At 31.4% G+C, this 16,094-nt stretch overlaps 1 protein-coding gene across 1 annotated transcript in view; it reads left to right on the top strand.

Annotated features, from left to right (window-relative positions):
- The window catches only part of CSTF3 (cleavage stimulation factor subunit 3), a 63,085-nt gene that overhangs the window by 29,838 nt on the left and 17,153 nt on the right, over nucleotides 1-16,094 (top strand). Inside the window, exons 4-8 of the mRNA XM_039866483.1 lie at nucleotides 14,007-14,039; nucleotides 14,431-14,528; nucleotides 15,402-15,468; nucleotides 15,552-15,586; nucleotides 15,671-15,797. Coding sequence (XP_039722417.1) covers nucleotides 14,007-14,039; nucleotides 14,431-14,528; nucleotides 15,402-15,468; nucleotides 15,552-15,586; nucleotides 15,671-15,797 — 360 coding nt within the window. The remainder of the gene's footprint in view (nucleotides 1-14,006; nucleotides 14,040-14,430; nucleotides 14,529-15,401; nucleotides 15,469-15,551; nucleotides 15,587-15,670; nucleotides 15,798-16,094) is intronic.

Below are 16,094 nucleotides of genomic sequence, written 5' to 3'. Positions count from 1 at the left end.
TGTTTTTGAAAAAATGTAGTTAAAAAGTCTAAGATACAAAAGGGACGTACAGAAGTCTTTCGTCTATCTGTACTTGAACCACTCAGTTCCCCTGCCTAGTGACATATGTTCATCTTTTTTTTTCCGCTCTTTTTGCATGAATAATTATGTGATCTTAGATTGTTTTCACCTTGCCTTTTTTTTTTTTTTTTATTATGAAAGTAAATTTTAGAGCTTTTTTAAATTTAATTTTATTAATTTTTTTTTTTTAGGCGAGGCAACCAACCCTTGATTGACCTCACAGATTGCAAGGACCTTATCAGCTTACAATTTCTTATTTTTTTATTATTTATACCTACAGCACCTAGCCTTCCTAGGTGGTCTCCCATCCAAGTACTAACCAGACCCAACGTGGCTTAGTTTCCGAGATCAGATGGGATTAGCTTGTTCGAGGTAGCATGGCCATAGACTAGAGTTTTTTTAAACAAGTACATAATACTCTGTATTTTGTTTAATCTGTCTTCTGAAGGACATTGAAGTTCTTCCCAAACTTGTTTTATTACAAACATTACTGCATTGAATATCTGCATACATATAATTTCCACTTGTGTGAATATATATATTAAATTCCTATATCTGTGGGAATTTCTGAATCAAAGAGTATGTGGAGTTTTTGAATTTTCTAAATTCAAATTGCCTTCCACAGAGATTGTAACAATTTAAAAATCTTATTGATAAACTTTGATAGAGCCAACTTCTTTGCATCTTCTTACTGCAATTGTATTACACTTTAATTTTTGTCAGTATTCATAGGTAAAAAATTATCTTAGTGTGGTTTTTATTTGCATTTCTCTTATGAACAAGACTGAGTATTTCATTTTTAAAAATTTTAAATTTATTTTTTGAAACCTGATATCCTACCATTTGTCTGTTTTGTTTTTTTCTTATTTTCAGGAACACTATAGATTAGTGGAGTTAAGAGAAACTTTATCACAGTTTGCTATTTAGAAGTTTGAGCAATTTTATTATAACTAAATAGTATGTTATCTTTATTGCTTATGTTTTTTTTTTTTCCTCAATGTCAGATTGGAGGGAATGATAAATATGCTGAGATGAAAGACCAATATATTTTGTTATTTTGGTGTTTTTGACTTGCTACAAATATTTTTTCCTTTCAAATACATGTTTTGTACGTAGAGTTTCTTTTAGTTGATGAAAACCTATGATTTCCCATTTAAATCTTATGTTTGCAAAGTATTTTTCTCATACATGTCTTGAGCTTTTTATAGTCTTGCAACTCAACATTAGAAAGACATGAGCAAAAACTTAAATTACCATATGTAATGATAAGTTTTAGATTAGTAGATTTTATAACAGTATGTTTCTGTGGGTAGTTATATTCTTTTTTTCCCTTAAGTTCATTTACCTATAAAATATTGTGAAGAAAAATCTTGATTCACAGTACACACTTTCTTGAGCTATTCAGTAAGGTCATTGAAAATAGTAGGCATAGGAATAATGAAGACATCTTTTTAACAATCATATAGAGCACTTTGACGTGAATTTTGTGTGGTAAACTAGTTTCCCCAATGGTAAGGCTAACCTTAAATAAAATCTAGTTTTCCAGCATTCACGCCTTCCTAGCCAACAATGTATTTCAGCTGTAGCAATTTGAAAGCCCATCCTAAGATGATTTTCGTGCATATCGTGGGATGCTGAGGGGATATGAGAAGGGAACAGAACAATGGTCTTGTTCCAGTTCCCTTGTTCTCCTTCCTCAGGTTTAGGTAGTGATCGAGAAAGGGTCGTGAAGAGCTCAGGTTCTTTGGGAAACAACATTAAGAAAATGTTGTTTTCCTATTACTTTTTACATGTCACAGCTTTTGATAAGCAGCCAGCTCCACTAACCTGTTACATAAACTTGGACAAAATTAGACCTGTATATTAGAATCTACTAGAAAGAAAGAATGACCATGCGTTTGGTAGATTACAGGAGCCTTCCTTCTGTACTTCATTTACAGCAGGGGTCTCCAGCTGCTCCCCCTCCCCGCCACCCGCCACCACCACCACCACCACACTTCTCTCCTCCCATCCCCTGGCTGCACAGCAGGAGATGAGCGGCGGGCTAGTGAGCAAAGCTTCATCTGTATTTGCAACCGCTCCCCAGCGCTAGGAGCACCAGTCTCTGGTGCCAAAAAGGTTGGGGATTACTGATTTACAGGATAAAATTTCATCTTGACCCAGAGCTTATTATTCAGGTTTTCTTCTCTTCAACTTCTTTACATTTCAGTGATAGCATAAAGAGGACCTCCTTTTTACGACAGGAATTCCAGTATGATTTTTATTTCATTCTTGTCTACTAAAACTTTAATGGATATTCCATATAGGATTTGAACTTAATTCTTTACTTTTGATGATATCACTTTGGAAAATGCAAACCAAACATTTCAAACCATATAAATCCAATTCCAGACAAGATAATACATACTTTTGTTAAGCTTTTAAATATGGTCTGTTTGGAGAAATACACTTAGGACATTATGAAATAAGGAAAAAATAAGTTTAAAATTTAAGTACCTGTTAGATTGTTTTGTAAACATTCTGGAGATAAACACAAAATTTCAAAATATGATTTAACCTATTAAAATAGAGCCAAAATTTCAACTTTTAAACATGTCTATCATAGAGGAAGAAAATTCATAATCTTGATTCTTCTGGAATTTAATGTTTTTTTACCTGACCCTTTTCTTTGTTTTTCATAACAATAATTTGTTAGATATATCTACCTATTTAAACTAACATTTTTAAAATCCTAGTTTCTCATCTTTTAGGTTTATTAGAAGCACTGTTACATGGCAAATAAAAACCATGTTTTCATTCAAGAGAATGAAATAAAATTGATTAGGGTGTTTACATGGAATTATCTAAAAACCATGTGAAAATCTTTCAAAATCCGTATTAGAGTTTTGATCAGTCCTTGCCCATTTTTTAAAATTCTTATTCTGAATTGACTGACAGTATAAAATGTAGCATTCTTTCTAAACATTTTTCTTGAAGTGTGATTTTTTTGGTTAATATTTTAACAATAAACCCTTTTATTTAAGTTAGGTTTTTTAGTTAATGTTTTAACAAGAATCACAGAACTCATCATGAGCTTTCTATAAAACTTATACATTTTCATTTTTACATTTCCATTGATAGTTAAGGTAGTATAATATTCCAAAAGTTAATTTTGAGTGAATATGCAGTCGGCAATAGATTTATATCCATGTTTTTTTAGCAACTATTTATTGAATGTCTACTAAATGTTAGGCACTCTTCTGGGTGCTGTGAAATAAACTGATAAAAATCAGTGCCTTTGTGGGTTTTTATTTTCTGAAAGAAAAGGTTTATTGAGCACAAAAAGGATCCAGCCCTGGAACATGCAGTCTTACCAGCAGCAGGACTAGCTGGAGAAGGCAAACATGTCCTGTGGGATTTTTTTATGATGTTGACTCACTTGTTTTCAAATGAGTCAATGGAATAATACCTAGATGGAATGCTGAACAAATAGTTATTATCATAGGCTTTCAGAAACAGTCGTGACTAAATATGTAGATGAATGAAAATTTTGGAATTGAATAGTTCAATTTTAAAAGACAAGCATAACAATGTATCAAATGAATGGTGGTTGAAAGAAAAGAAAATGAGGAAGGAAAAACAACTTGTCATGATTGTTTAAAAAGGAAAATAAAAATTTTAAATATTTAAAATGAGTAATATGTGTTTATTGCAGGGAAATTAGAAGAGTATAAGCATAATGGGAAAAAAATTTTATTTCCACTACCTTTCACTATCGTTAGCTTTTTTAGATGTGGGTATTTATAAAGTAAAAACTTAAAGTTTCGTAACATGTTTTTCACATGGTAGCATATTTTTGTTATTATTTATGATACAAAATCACTTAACTATGCTAAAGTAGTCTGTTCTAGATAAATGCTATTTAATCAGTCCTTTATTTTGTACATTCATGTACAAAATTGCTTCCAAGTTTTTGCTTTATAAGAAACTAACAAATATAATTTTACTTAAATATCTTTCATTTTTACAATCATTTTAGACTGACCATTTAGAATTGGTATTTCACTACTAAAGTTTGCCAGTATGCTCTTTTAAATTGAGCCTAGGTAACTTCTTTTAATTGCTTTAGAATTTTAGTAAAAATGGCCAATGTATAGTTTGTCCAAGAGAAAAAGATTAAATGTACAGTTTTTTGTGAAAAGGATGATTTGGAGATTATTTGATAAACATTTAAAGGAGTTGTGGAATTATGTCATTTCAATTAAATAGAAATAAACTGCATACAGGATTGAGAAAACTAGAATTGGGTCATAATACAAATGTTGATTCTTTTGGATAAAATGATAAAATGTAGCCAAGTTAGTTACAGGATATAATTATAACTTTGAATCTAAAGTTAAAAATTCAAATAGCACTGATAAAAATTAATATTTTAGTCTGATGAATATGTTATAAGTTTTACAGAATGAGGAAAATAGATTTTTTCCATCTTCATAAATCTATATTGATAGAGAAATACTGGAAGGCAAGTTGCTCAAAAAGTGGAGAAATGTAATTCACTGAATTTGTATCCACTTTTTGAAAATCCTGTTTTTGAAAAGTGATTTTAAGAAAGGCTAGATGAAGCATTACCCGTCTATAAATGTTCTACCTGATTCAGCAGTATAAAAGTGTATGTAGAATTAGTAACAAGGAAATGCATTGGAAAATTTGATGCCATCTGATGCTACTGAAAATTAAGCAAGCGCAATGGTATCGTGATAGGAATCTATTAAAATGGGAAGGAAAAAATTTTTAAATTTGCGTATAAACAAAAAATGGGAAGGAAATTATTGATTAGTGAAAGTAAAATGATCTATAGTAGAAGAGTGAGTAAAATAAAGCTTTTGTCCAATAATTCAATTGTTATTTTTTGACAATAGCAGTTCTCAGTTTTATGCAGTGAGAAGTATAGTGAGCGATGAAAGAATTATAAAGACTTGTGTTTCTTTGCTCATAAATTTTCCCTTCACACATTAAAAAAAAAATGTGTGACTATACTAAAGGGAGGTTAACTCAGCAAATGGGAGTGGGGTGAAATATTTTCTAAGGTGATGTATAAAAGTTCATATAGTAATTCTAGAGAAATTATATTATTGAGTGATATTTTTAATTTGCTTGGAAGGATTTTCACTTTATTGAGGACAATTCATAAAAGCTGAAAATTAAGGTAGGAAAGTAGAAAAAACTAAGTTAATGTGAAAGAAAGAAACTGATATTAGACCTTCAAGGGAAGTGAATCAGCACATCTACTTGAGCACTACTCTGGCTGTGCAGTACAGAATTGATACCATTTTTGAGATAAGTGGCTTATAAACTTGGTTCTCTGACACTCCTAGTAATTCGAGGATCTCACAATTGTACACATTTCTCATTCTTGATTTTAATTCACCATTTAGATCTATGCCATACATCAATTTCAAAGGAGTGATGGGCGAGGTGGCATAGTAGTTACGGTAGCAAAACCAATTGAGCTATAAAAATTAGTGATTTTTGATACTTCAGACCAAATCACTCACTTTTCTCAAGTAAAATATCTTGCTCTATTTTCCTTAACTCAAAATTTGCAAATTAGTTATTTTTGAAAAGTAATGTTTGGCATGGTGTTGACAAAGTACTCACTTTGTCATGGTGATGAATAAAGAGTAGACATTTTTTAAGAAAACAGGCTGAGTCTGTAAATGTTAAGTGATGATTGTTGACAGATGCCGTATAAATTGGACCAAAATCAAATTTAGTTTACTTTTAACAGTCTTGGTGAAAGTCAGTTTTGCCTAATTTACCTAGCAATCATTTAACTTTTTTTAGCTTTGAAGGCCTGGCTAAGAACTTGAGAGCATTTCAAAATGAATTTAAAATGAAGATGTTTATAACCAGAGAAAAATGTCAATTAATTTCTCAGGAGAAGAATTTACTGTCCCAAATCAGCTATATTTTTTCTTTTCTCTTATAAAACAAAAACCCAACTCTACTGCTGTGAAATTGTTATAGAAATTTATTTAAATGTATAATGGCAATATGTAACAAAAATTATTTCACTTCTCCTAGTGTTACCAGTTTTTTCTAACAGTTTTGTGTGTATTTCTCGTGAGTTTATGTCACTAAATTGATAAATAGAGACACGTAGGAGGGGGGAAATAGGTAGATGGATAGATAAACATACCAATGGTGTATATATTTTTTGAATTCCCACTTTTAAAAATAACATGGACATATTTTCATTCAGTATTATAAATATATATCATTGCTTTTAAAGCGTCTATATGTATAACCCATTCCATTGTTTAGACAAAGCATAATTTATTCAGTTATTCTGCTCTTACGTCATTTAGGGTTTCCAAATTTTCTGATTACAAGCATTCTTGTTAAACATCCTTATACATATATCTTGCTACAGTACAGTATAGTGTAGCAGCTAAGAACTTGAGCAAGTTACGAATCTGTTCTGCGCCTCAGTTTTCTCATTTTAAGTAGTAAATATAATAGTACTAAGGATTGAATGAATTAATCCTTAGTTACATATAAACTCCTAGAGTAGTGCTTGCATACATTAAATATTTAATAAATGTTACCATTAGTATTTTGTAATTGATTTCAACTTTTAAATTTAAATTTGTAATAGATAAGCAGTAACTTTCTTACAGCCAAATCCACTAATCTTTTCTATACCCTCATTCCTTTTGACCTGTGGCATATCCCACCATACATTAGGTCTCTTATAATGTTCTTTGACTTCTTAGACATAGTTTTATCCTTTTTCTCTTATCTCAAGCACTCAGTTCTGTTCCTTTTCTCTGCCTGGTAATGGATATCTTTGAGAAATTAAACCAGTGACTCAAATACACATCTTTAATCCCACTGTCTTATTTGAAAGCCAATCCTTATCTCCTAATTTTAAACAATTTCTACCTGACTTATTTATGGTCACCTCATATAATCTAATAAAAAGTAAATTTTACAGCAATTACCATAACATTTTTCATTTTTTTTCCCCATGAAAAATATATTTTCTCTCTATATGACTGTTTTTCCCTCCCTGTTACCCCATTTCCCCTAGGTCACTATTACCCCAGTTAAGGATGATAGCAACAGCCTCTTAGCTATTCTCTCAGTTAATGCTTGCTTGCCTTATCCCATGACACCGAAAACCACTCTGTCTTCCTCCCCACCTCCACCCACTGATCCTACTGATTAGCCATAGTTTCCATACTTTCATTGTTGGGTGACACCCAATTTTTGTGTATCAGATTTAAACTCTGCTTAGCTTTTTGGGACCCTCTGTAATGGACCGCCATTACAATTAACCAACCTATTTTCCTAGTAAATATTCTTGTGTTGATATCTTCATTATTCAGAAACTCATATTGTTTCATTGACTTAAACCTTTTCGTTAATGGCCTGGATTCCATCTGCTCAGTGAAACTTTCTTTGGTAACTAATTTGTACGGAACTCCTTTTCTTTTGTATTTTATAGGACATGGAGCATATATAAAATAAAATTATAGTCCTATATTTCCAATAATTTTATTTTCAACTAGATTATAAGATCTTTAATAAAATTCAGGTCCATATATCCCATATCCACCTGATAAATCCTAAGCACATACTACAAATATTTTTTAGTTGGTCCAGAAAAGTAGATTAACTAATACCTAATTTGGTTAGTACAAAGAATCAAAATGAACATAATCTAGAATGGAAGATAATATTTTGGTTAACAAATTTTAATTTCAATCACGATGAGACATACTTTACATTCATGTTTAACAAATATGTTGTTTCTGTGGCACATTTTAGATGCCTGAAGGAACAATGATTTTTTATGAGACATCAAGTTTTGGCCAGTCTGTTAAATCTAAATCTGTATATATGTAGGCATATATTTGTAAGTACATTTAATAGGAGAATTATAACATAGAGTACAATAGATTGTAGAAAAAATTAGGAAATACAGAAAAGCAAAAGTTTTAAACTACCCACTTTATTTATTTTCCTGACTCTCTTACTAAAATATAACTCCATGAGTTGTAAAACTTATTTTATTCCACTACTGTATCTTCACTGCTAAAAAAGAGACTGTCACATAGGCACACAATTATTTGTTGAATGAAATGAATTTATTTGCAGACATTCCTTTAATACCTTTACTTTAAAATTATGCCTGGATGGTAGAAAGGAGAATGATCTGCAGCTACTTCAGCAACTTAAAAATTTGTTGGTAGATCTGAAAGTGCCATTCGACGTTTCCCAGATTCTTTAAAACTAAGTTCTGTAATATTCCATATTTTTCAGGGTATAAGATTGGAGAGCAGTAGAAAAGAGTGAAAAGGAGTAAATAGGTGTGGTTTGTGTTAAGGATTCCATTGGCTTTCAGGTTTCAGGATTGGGACTAAGCTTTTTAAATCAGGCAGCTCCTGCAGCTCAAATTCAATTTAAATTCATTGTCTTAAATTCCACAAAAGTGTATAGGCTATTCTTTAGAAAAGATGTAGGGAACAAATTAGGAACATGAGTTTGCAATTAATTCATTTATTTATCACATTTATTTTAAGCATCTGCCATGTAAACTCACTTGAGATGTGCCCTAGCCCCAGCAGTGTCTTGTCCCAAATAGTTATTATATGAAAACCTAAACAAAATATATAGAGACTTACTTTTTCCTCTAGATTGTTTGGCTTGTTTACTTTCTTCTATAGAATTATATCATTTGGGTTCACTTGTCAAATATGTTTTTGAATCAGTTATAATTAATTGTACAGTTACTAATGATTATTATAATTGACCACTTAAAAAATAACATTAAAAAAATTCTGATGTTATAGGATTTGTTTTTTTCCTCAGGGTGTATTTTAAGAAAAAAAAATATATAGAATTTGAGGAAATCAGCCAAAACCCTGTTTACATGTAGAGGTTTCTTTCTCTGTTAAGAAAAAAAACATAGCTTTATAGGCATTTACACTAACATTTTATAAAATCTTCAACGAAATATGAAAACTATTCTTAGTATTGTTAGAAAAAACTAATTTATTTTCGAACAGTTAGATATTGTGGCATCTTTGGATTTCCACATAAAAATGTTCCAGGTAAAGGGTACAGCTAAACTGTTAAAATGGATGTTACCACAGTTAGTCAAAGGTTTACTAGACATTTTTTCTTCTGACAAGGTTTACATTTTACAAAATTAAATAATCTACTGTAAGCGATCATTAGTTTCAATAATCACTCAGAGGATAGTTTTAGTTCCAAAAGATAATGTTCAGTTAATGCTTGGGAAATAATTGTGGAATTTAACAAAGGACTGGATGTAGGAAGTGTTTAAAAATATCAGGAACAGATCTGTGTTTATTCAATATGTTATACTTTTAATCTTCCCCAAATACTTATTTGAATTTAATTAAAGTTTAATTAGTCTTGATAATATTGTAATTATCTTCCTCAGTTTATAAAATAAAAATAATTAGGAAGTTGACAATTAAAATTTTTTTTCCTTTCCTTCCATAGCAACTTTTCATATCTTGATAAAAGTAAAATGATTCATCAAAAAAGTAATATTGTAATTGTATGACAAATTTTTATGATTAACAATAGATGGATTAGGATAAGAATTAAAAATTATCCTCAATTTTTGTAATGATTTTTTAATTAGAAAAATAATATCACATTATAGAAAGTTTTTAAAAAATAATTATTCTATCACACTAACATTTTATTTTTATTTATTTATATATTTTTTAGGCGAGGCAACCCTTGGTTGACCTCACAGATTGCAAGGACCTTATCAGTTTACAATCCCTTATTTTTTACACCTAGGTGGTCTCCCATCCAAGTACTAACCAGGCCCAACCCTACCTAGTTTCTGAGATCAGACAGGATTGGGCTTATTCAGAGTGGCATGGCCATAGACCTCTATCACACTAACATATAAATTGTTCATATTTTGGTATATTTCCAACCATTTAAAAAAATCTTCACATTAAAATAACTTTAGCTTCCTATTAAAAAAACAGAATCCCACACCTTTAACAATCACCTGAGACAATTCGCACATTAAAGTGTGAGAACTGAAAACTAAACATAAGAGCCCCTGTCATTTAAAATTGCATAACATTACTTTTAATAGCTAAGTGCAATTTCTAGTATGCTTTGCAAAATTTTGTGTATGTATATAAAAGGCTTTAAATAGAGACTTTAGTTAAGGATAGACTCTGTCGAAATAAAATTTAAAGCAGTATCAAGAATTTTTCTTTATTTTTAAAATTTAAAGCAAGCTTATCAAGTAGTTTCCTGTACAAATGTATATAGCTATACTAAATACATTTAAGAATATTTAACTTATAGGTTAAGATATTTTTACATGAATACTAGTAAACAATACCTAGAATAATACTCTTTTAAAGAAGAAAAATGGAGTAGTAGTGGGGTAACCAAAGGAAGGGTGTTCACATGTTCTTGTTTCACAATAATGGAATTTGAATATAACCTGCAGCATAACCTTTGCTTTTCTCTAATGGGGTAAATTATAATAACATTGCTCTTTCTGGCTACTTGATTTACATAGCTCTGTTTAGAGAAGATATAATGACAAGTTCATACTCCTTTGGTTTGTAATTTTGTTAATTAGTATGATTTATGAGCATTTGGAATATCAAGATGCTTTATTTTCTTTTCGATCTTTGATAAATTGTAGCAGTTATTATCATTTCCATTTTATAAGTGAGAACACTGATGCTGAGAGACATTCAGTAGTTACTTCAATGTGATCAAATTGTTTTCATTTACACACTGCTCCAAAGCAGGTGATATCTTTAAAAATTGAATGATGTTTAAAAATAATGAGATTGTACCTGTTATGGTAATGTTACCAGTATAGGCTCTATAAAGGGGCTGTCAAAGAATATTTAGTGATAGAATTAATGAATGACAGTCAGTGGCCATGTATTCAAGGCCAGAGACTTCCTGTGTTAGTCAAAAATATTTTTCTACATGTGAACCAATACCAATTGAAGTAATAAATAATTGATGAATCCAAGATATAGGACCATTTTGTGTAGGAAAGAAACAAAGTTCTTTTTGGTTTATATTTCTTACACATATATAGATATAATTTTTACTGAAATGTATAAATGAAATCATAGATGAAGGACAGTCTGTTGTCTCTGTTCCATCTTCCACCCATAGAACTCTGCCCATCATAACTATGTTAACAACTTAATGTGTCATCCATATTTTCTCCATGCTCACAAAATCGTATATAAACATATATATAAATAAGATTCATTTTTGATTATCATTTTACAGAAATGGATTATATTATATACATTTTTATTTTCTTTCATTTAATAAAGTAGGAATTTCTCCAAACTACCTCTTACAGTCCTAATTAATTTTATATGGGTATATAATATTCCATGATTTGGATGCACTGTAATTTACCAAACCATTCTTCTCTTGGTGGACATTTACTTTGTGAACTTTTTGCTGCTAGAAAATTTGCAGTAAATAACTTTGTACAAACACGTTTATATCCTAGTGCTTTTATTTCTTTGGGGGTAGATTCCAGGGGGAATTGCTGGGTTAAAAGATGTGTATTTTTTATTTGAATAGCTTTTGCCAGTGGCTTTCCATAAAGGCCAAAATAATTCCTATTTCTTACAGCAATGTGTGACATTCCTTTTACTCATTTTGCTTCAGTAGTGTTAACACACTTTTAAGCTTTTACCATTCTGATTGGTATCGACATCTATTATTTTAATTTGTTTTTCCCATTTTGTAAGTTTGTACATGTTGCCATATTATTTTTAACCATTTCCATTTTCTCTTCTGGAAATTGCCTATTCATGTTCTTTGCCAATTTTCCCAGTGAGTAGTTTTGGTTTTCCTGGCCTATTTTAAGAACTATATGTAATCTGTCATTGCATTTGGGAAGCTGGTGGCTTGAACTCATCTTACTTCATTCCCACTCAACCTATTTACTTCTGTTCAGCCAAGCAGCTGGATGCAGGGAAACCTCAGGTGTATGGCTATCTCAAAGAATAGGGCTGGTGGAGAGCCTAAGACAAGGTGTAAGAAACTGACCCACAGAAATACTTGGAACCTCTCAACTGCCTTTCTCCCTCAGAGGAATGTGAACATCAGGCGGGCTGAGTCCTCCTTCCCTGTGAGCAAAGATTTCTTTCTGGTTCTTTGTCAGAGGACTACCAACAGCCAATTTTCTGTCTATACCTGCTATATAGCTCCATGGGAGAGGAGGGATCAACTGCTACTCTAAGACTGCCAGTAATGAGTTTCAGTGTATAGACAGAAAAAAATAACTGCACAGCTAAGGATCCAGCAACAAGAAAGGAATATAAAATCGTCGGGATAGGCCCCCAACAAAGTGGAGCTGCTGCAGGAGAGAGACAATAACTTGAACAAGATAGTATGAACATAGAGAGATTGAAAGTGCAGTATTAAAAAACATTCAAACCAAAAACCATTATTTTTAAACCAATCACAGCAATAGGTCAAATTAAAGAGAATGGTGACATGGAGACTTAAATTAAGCGGCTTAAAAAATCTAGCAGAACAACTATTTTTGAACCTAGAGCAAAATTCAAAGTGTAAAAATAATAGAGTTTGAGGATAGAATAAGGAAACCTAATGTGTGTAATAGGAGTTTTAAAAGGAAAAATGGGACAGGTGGAAGAGAGGCAATAATTTTTATAAGAAAATTCTTGGGCTGAAAAAGACCTGAGTCTAGCTTCAAAGGGCATGGTGAGTTACAGGAAGAATTTGTGGTAATAATAATAAATGATAATTATAAGTGCTCACTCTACCAAGCAGTGTTCTAATGACTTCACATTTATTAACTTGAGTCCTTACAGCAGCCCTACAAAATAGGTACTATTATCCTCCTTATGCAGATGAGGAAAAAAGAGATTAAGTGGATAGTCAGAATGTGAACCCAAGGGGTCTGACTCTAGAGCCTTGACTAAACTGCTTCAAACGACCAAGACCTATATTTAGTCATTTCCTGTGAAAATGTATGAACTGAAGACCAAGGGTAAATCTTACAAATTCCCTAGGCAAAGAGTAAACAGACTATCAGCAAAAGACACTGTCGTCAGAGCTCTTCTGTAGCATCTTAAGCCAGTAAACAGTGGACACATTTATATATACTACTGAGAGAAAAGGACCATAAGCCAAGATTTTTCTAACCAATCAAATTATTCACCTATCAGGGCGAAACAAAGATTTGCTGACATATCACAATTGAGCAGCTAATCCCACCTACCATCCAATGAAAATACTCAAGAGAAAAGGAAATCTAATAGTATGTAACCTTGGTTTTTGTACATGCCAGTCTTCCTGTCCAGAATACTCCCTTTCTTTACCAGTACAACATCCCATCCTTAACATCTTAACTTTTTTCAGGAAATCTTTTGCAAATATTCAAGTCTGAGTTTTCTGCTCCTCCTGAATGCTCCCATTTCACCCTGTACTTCCCCCACCTTGGCACTTATTTTCCCCATAACATTGTAAGCTCAGTGAGAACATGGGCAGACTATATGTGTTTTGTTCACTGGTAGCCCCAGTGCCTGGAATATAGTAGTTTGCCTGAGTGACAAACATTTTTGTGTAGTCAAAATGAGCAATTTCTTCCTGCCGCACTATGCCTATGCCTTATATATCTGTATTCATCTTGTTTACTATTTTACAAAATTTTAAATTCATAAAATTTCAACATAATATATGAAAATCTATTAATATAAGATTGATTTGCATAAGTCATATTTACAATCATATGTCCATGTTGGGTTCAAACTTCTAGTAGAATTAATAGGAAGGTATAGAGATGAATTTACAAGATTAGTCAAAAAACTGAGAGGTAGTATTTTAACACTCTAAAAAGAATAATGTTAATCCTGTATTTTTCTGTTTCCCTTTAGATTAAAGCTAAAAATTATGACAAGGTTGAAAAGGTGAGTCTTATTAAAATATACTTTGAATATTATGCTGAAGTTTAACTTGGGGCTTACCATATATGAGGCAACTATAGTAAAATATTAATTTTTTGAATCTAGATAGTGATTATATAGGAGTTCATTGTACTTATTCAACTTTTTTGTATGCCTGAAAATGTTCATAATAAAAATTTTGGGAAAGAAAACAAAAGTGATTATAGTCTACTGACCAAAATAATGAGAATGATTTTGATTATCTAAAAATAGGAAAGAGGAAGTAGTTGTTATTTGCCTTTGATTTGTAAGATAAATTCATGAATGGAGCAAAACTTATTTTTTTAACGTTCCATTTCACCCATGTACATGTGAAATTTAACCTGTGGGTTCTGATATTTTCTTGTACTTATAGCTATTTCAGAGATGCCTTATGAAGGTTTTGCACATTGATTTATGGAAGTGTTATCTTTCATATGTTCGAGAAACCAAGGGCAAACTTCCAAGTTACAAGTAAGTTAAATCAAGATCTTAAGAATGCAGGTCTCCCTGGGCACACAGTTAATCCCTCTGTAATTCACACCTTCTCTTAACTAAATGAGGAAAGAGATTGTCAGTAAACTTTGGGAAAAATATTTTTTATAAAAAGCCACTGGCATTAGTCTTATTCTGGAGAACTGAATCATCCAAGCCCCTCTTCTATATTCAAACTCTGAACATTCGCCACACCAGATCACTTTGTTGACAGGCTTATCAGATTTAATAAAAAGCATCTTATTACTTGTCATGGCACCACTCTTAGCAGGTTACCATGCAATGTGCTACTTTAGTATTCCAAGGCATCTTTGACAATTCTTGTTATGTAATCTCCCTGCTATGAGTTGCACCTGCCCATCTATCTTTGCTGAATCTAAATAATGGCCCTTCTCAAATGCTATTTTTATATATAACAAAGAGGCAAGTATTTCTATAAATAGAATTCTATCTTTTCCTCATTATCCTTTATTTTCTTATATTAGAGAAGTTCTTTCTAAATTTTACTTCAGAGCTAATAGATCTTCAGATACAACTTACCTCCTTAAATCAGATATTTTCACATATTGCTCTGCTACATATAAGATTAGGCAATTTTAAGGATATAAAGATAAGTTAAAATCTGGGCTTTATTGTTAAGGAGCTCACAAGCTGTCAGTAAAAGAAATAAAGTATATAAATTAATGACACTGACAAGCTAAACAAAAGAAGATGTCTTTACATTCTTGTTTATATATACAAAAGGTTCAAATGCTGTTCTGATCATATGATGAGAAGTTATGATTATAATTATAGTTGTAGATATATTTTGATAACAAATATAATTTTAAAAAAGCATCTCATTTATTTCAGGGAAAAAATGGCTCAAGCATATGACTTTGCATTGGATAAAATTGGAATGGAAATTATGTCTTATCAGGTAGAGTTAAAAATTTTTGAATAAATACATAAATAAATTTGAAAATGTCAAGAAAAATACTAATATTTTATTTTATTTTTTAGATTTGGGTAGATTACATCAATTTCTTAAAAGGCGTGTAAGTATTTTTATAGTTTTTTTTTCAGTGTGCAGAGTTGATTTAGCTATAATATAATTGATGGCATTTTTTATTGAACACCAGGGAAGCTGTTGGATCTTATGCAGAAAATCAGAGAATCACAGCTGTCCGAAGAGTTTATCAGCGGGGTTGTGTTAATCCAATGATCAACATTGAACAACTCTGGAGAGACTATAACAAGTATGAAGAGGTAAATCAGGCCAGACTAGTTATTATAACCAAGCCATTTTAATTTTTATGCATTGTGGATTTGTGGATTCTAGCCTTTCTTGTATCAGGTACCTGGGTATCAGTGATGCACATGTCTGTTTTTACACTGATTGTAGTGAAAGAACTACTGATATTTTTGCAAGGTTTTGAGAGTCTCATTTTACCGTTGAGTTATTTTTTAGAGAATACTCTGGAAGAATTATAATTCTTACAAAACCATTTTTATTCAACGCTAAACTATACACACACAATCATACACATACATTGCCATTGATCT

The sequence above is a fragment of the Pteropus medius genome, unplaced genomic scaffold (assembly GCF_902729225.1).
Source record: "Pteropus medius unplaced genomic scaffold, Ma_sr-lr_union100, whole genome shotgun sequence".
Taxonomy (NCBI): Eukaryota; Metazoa; Chordata; class Mammalia; order Chiroptera; family Pteropodidae; genus Pteropus; species Pteropus medius.
This window is presented reverse-complemented; position numbering and strand designations above follow the sequence as displayed.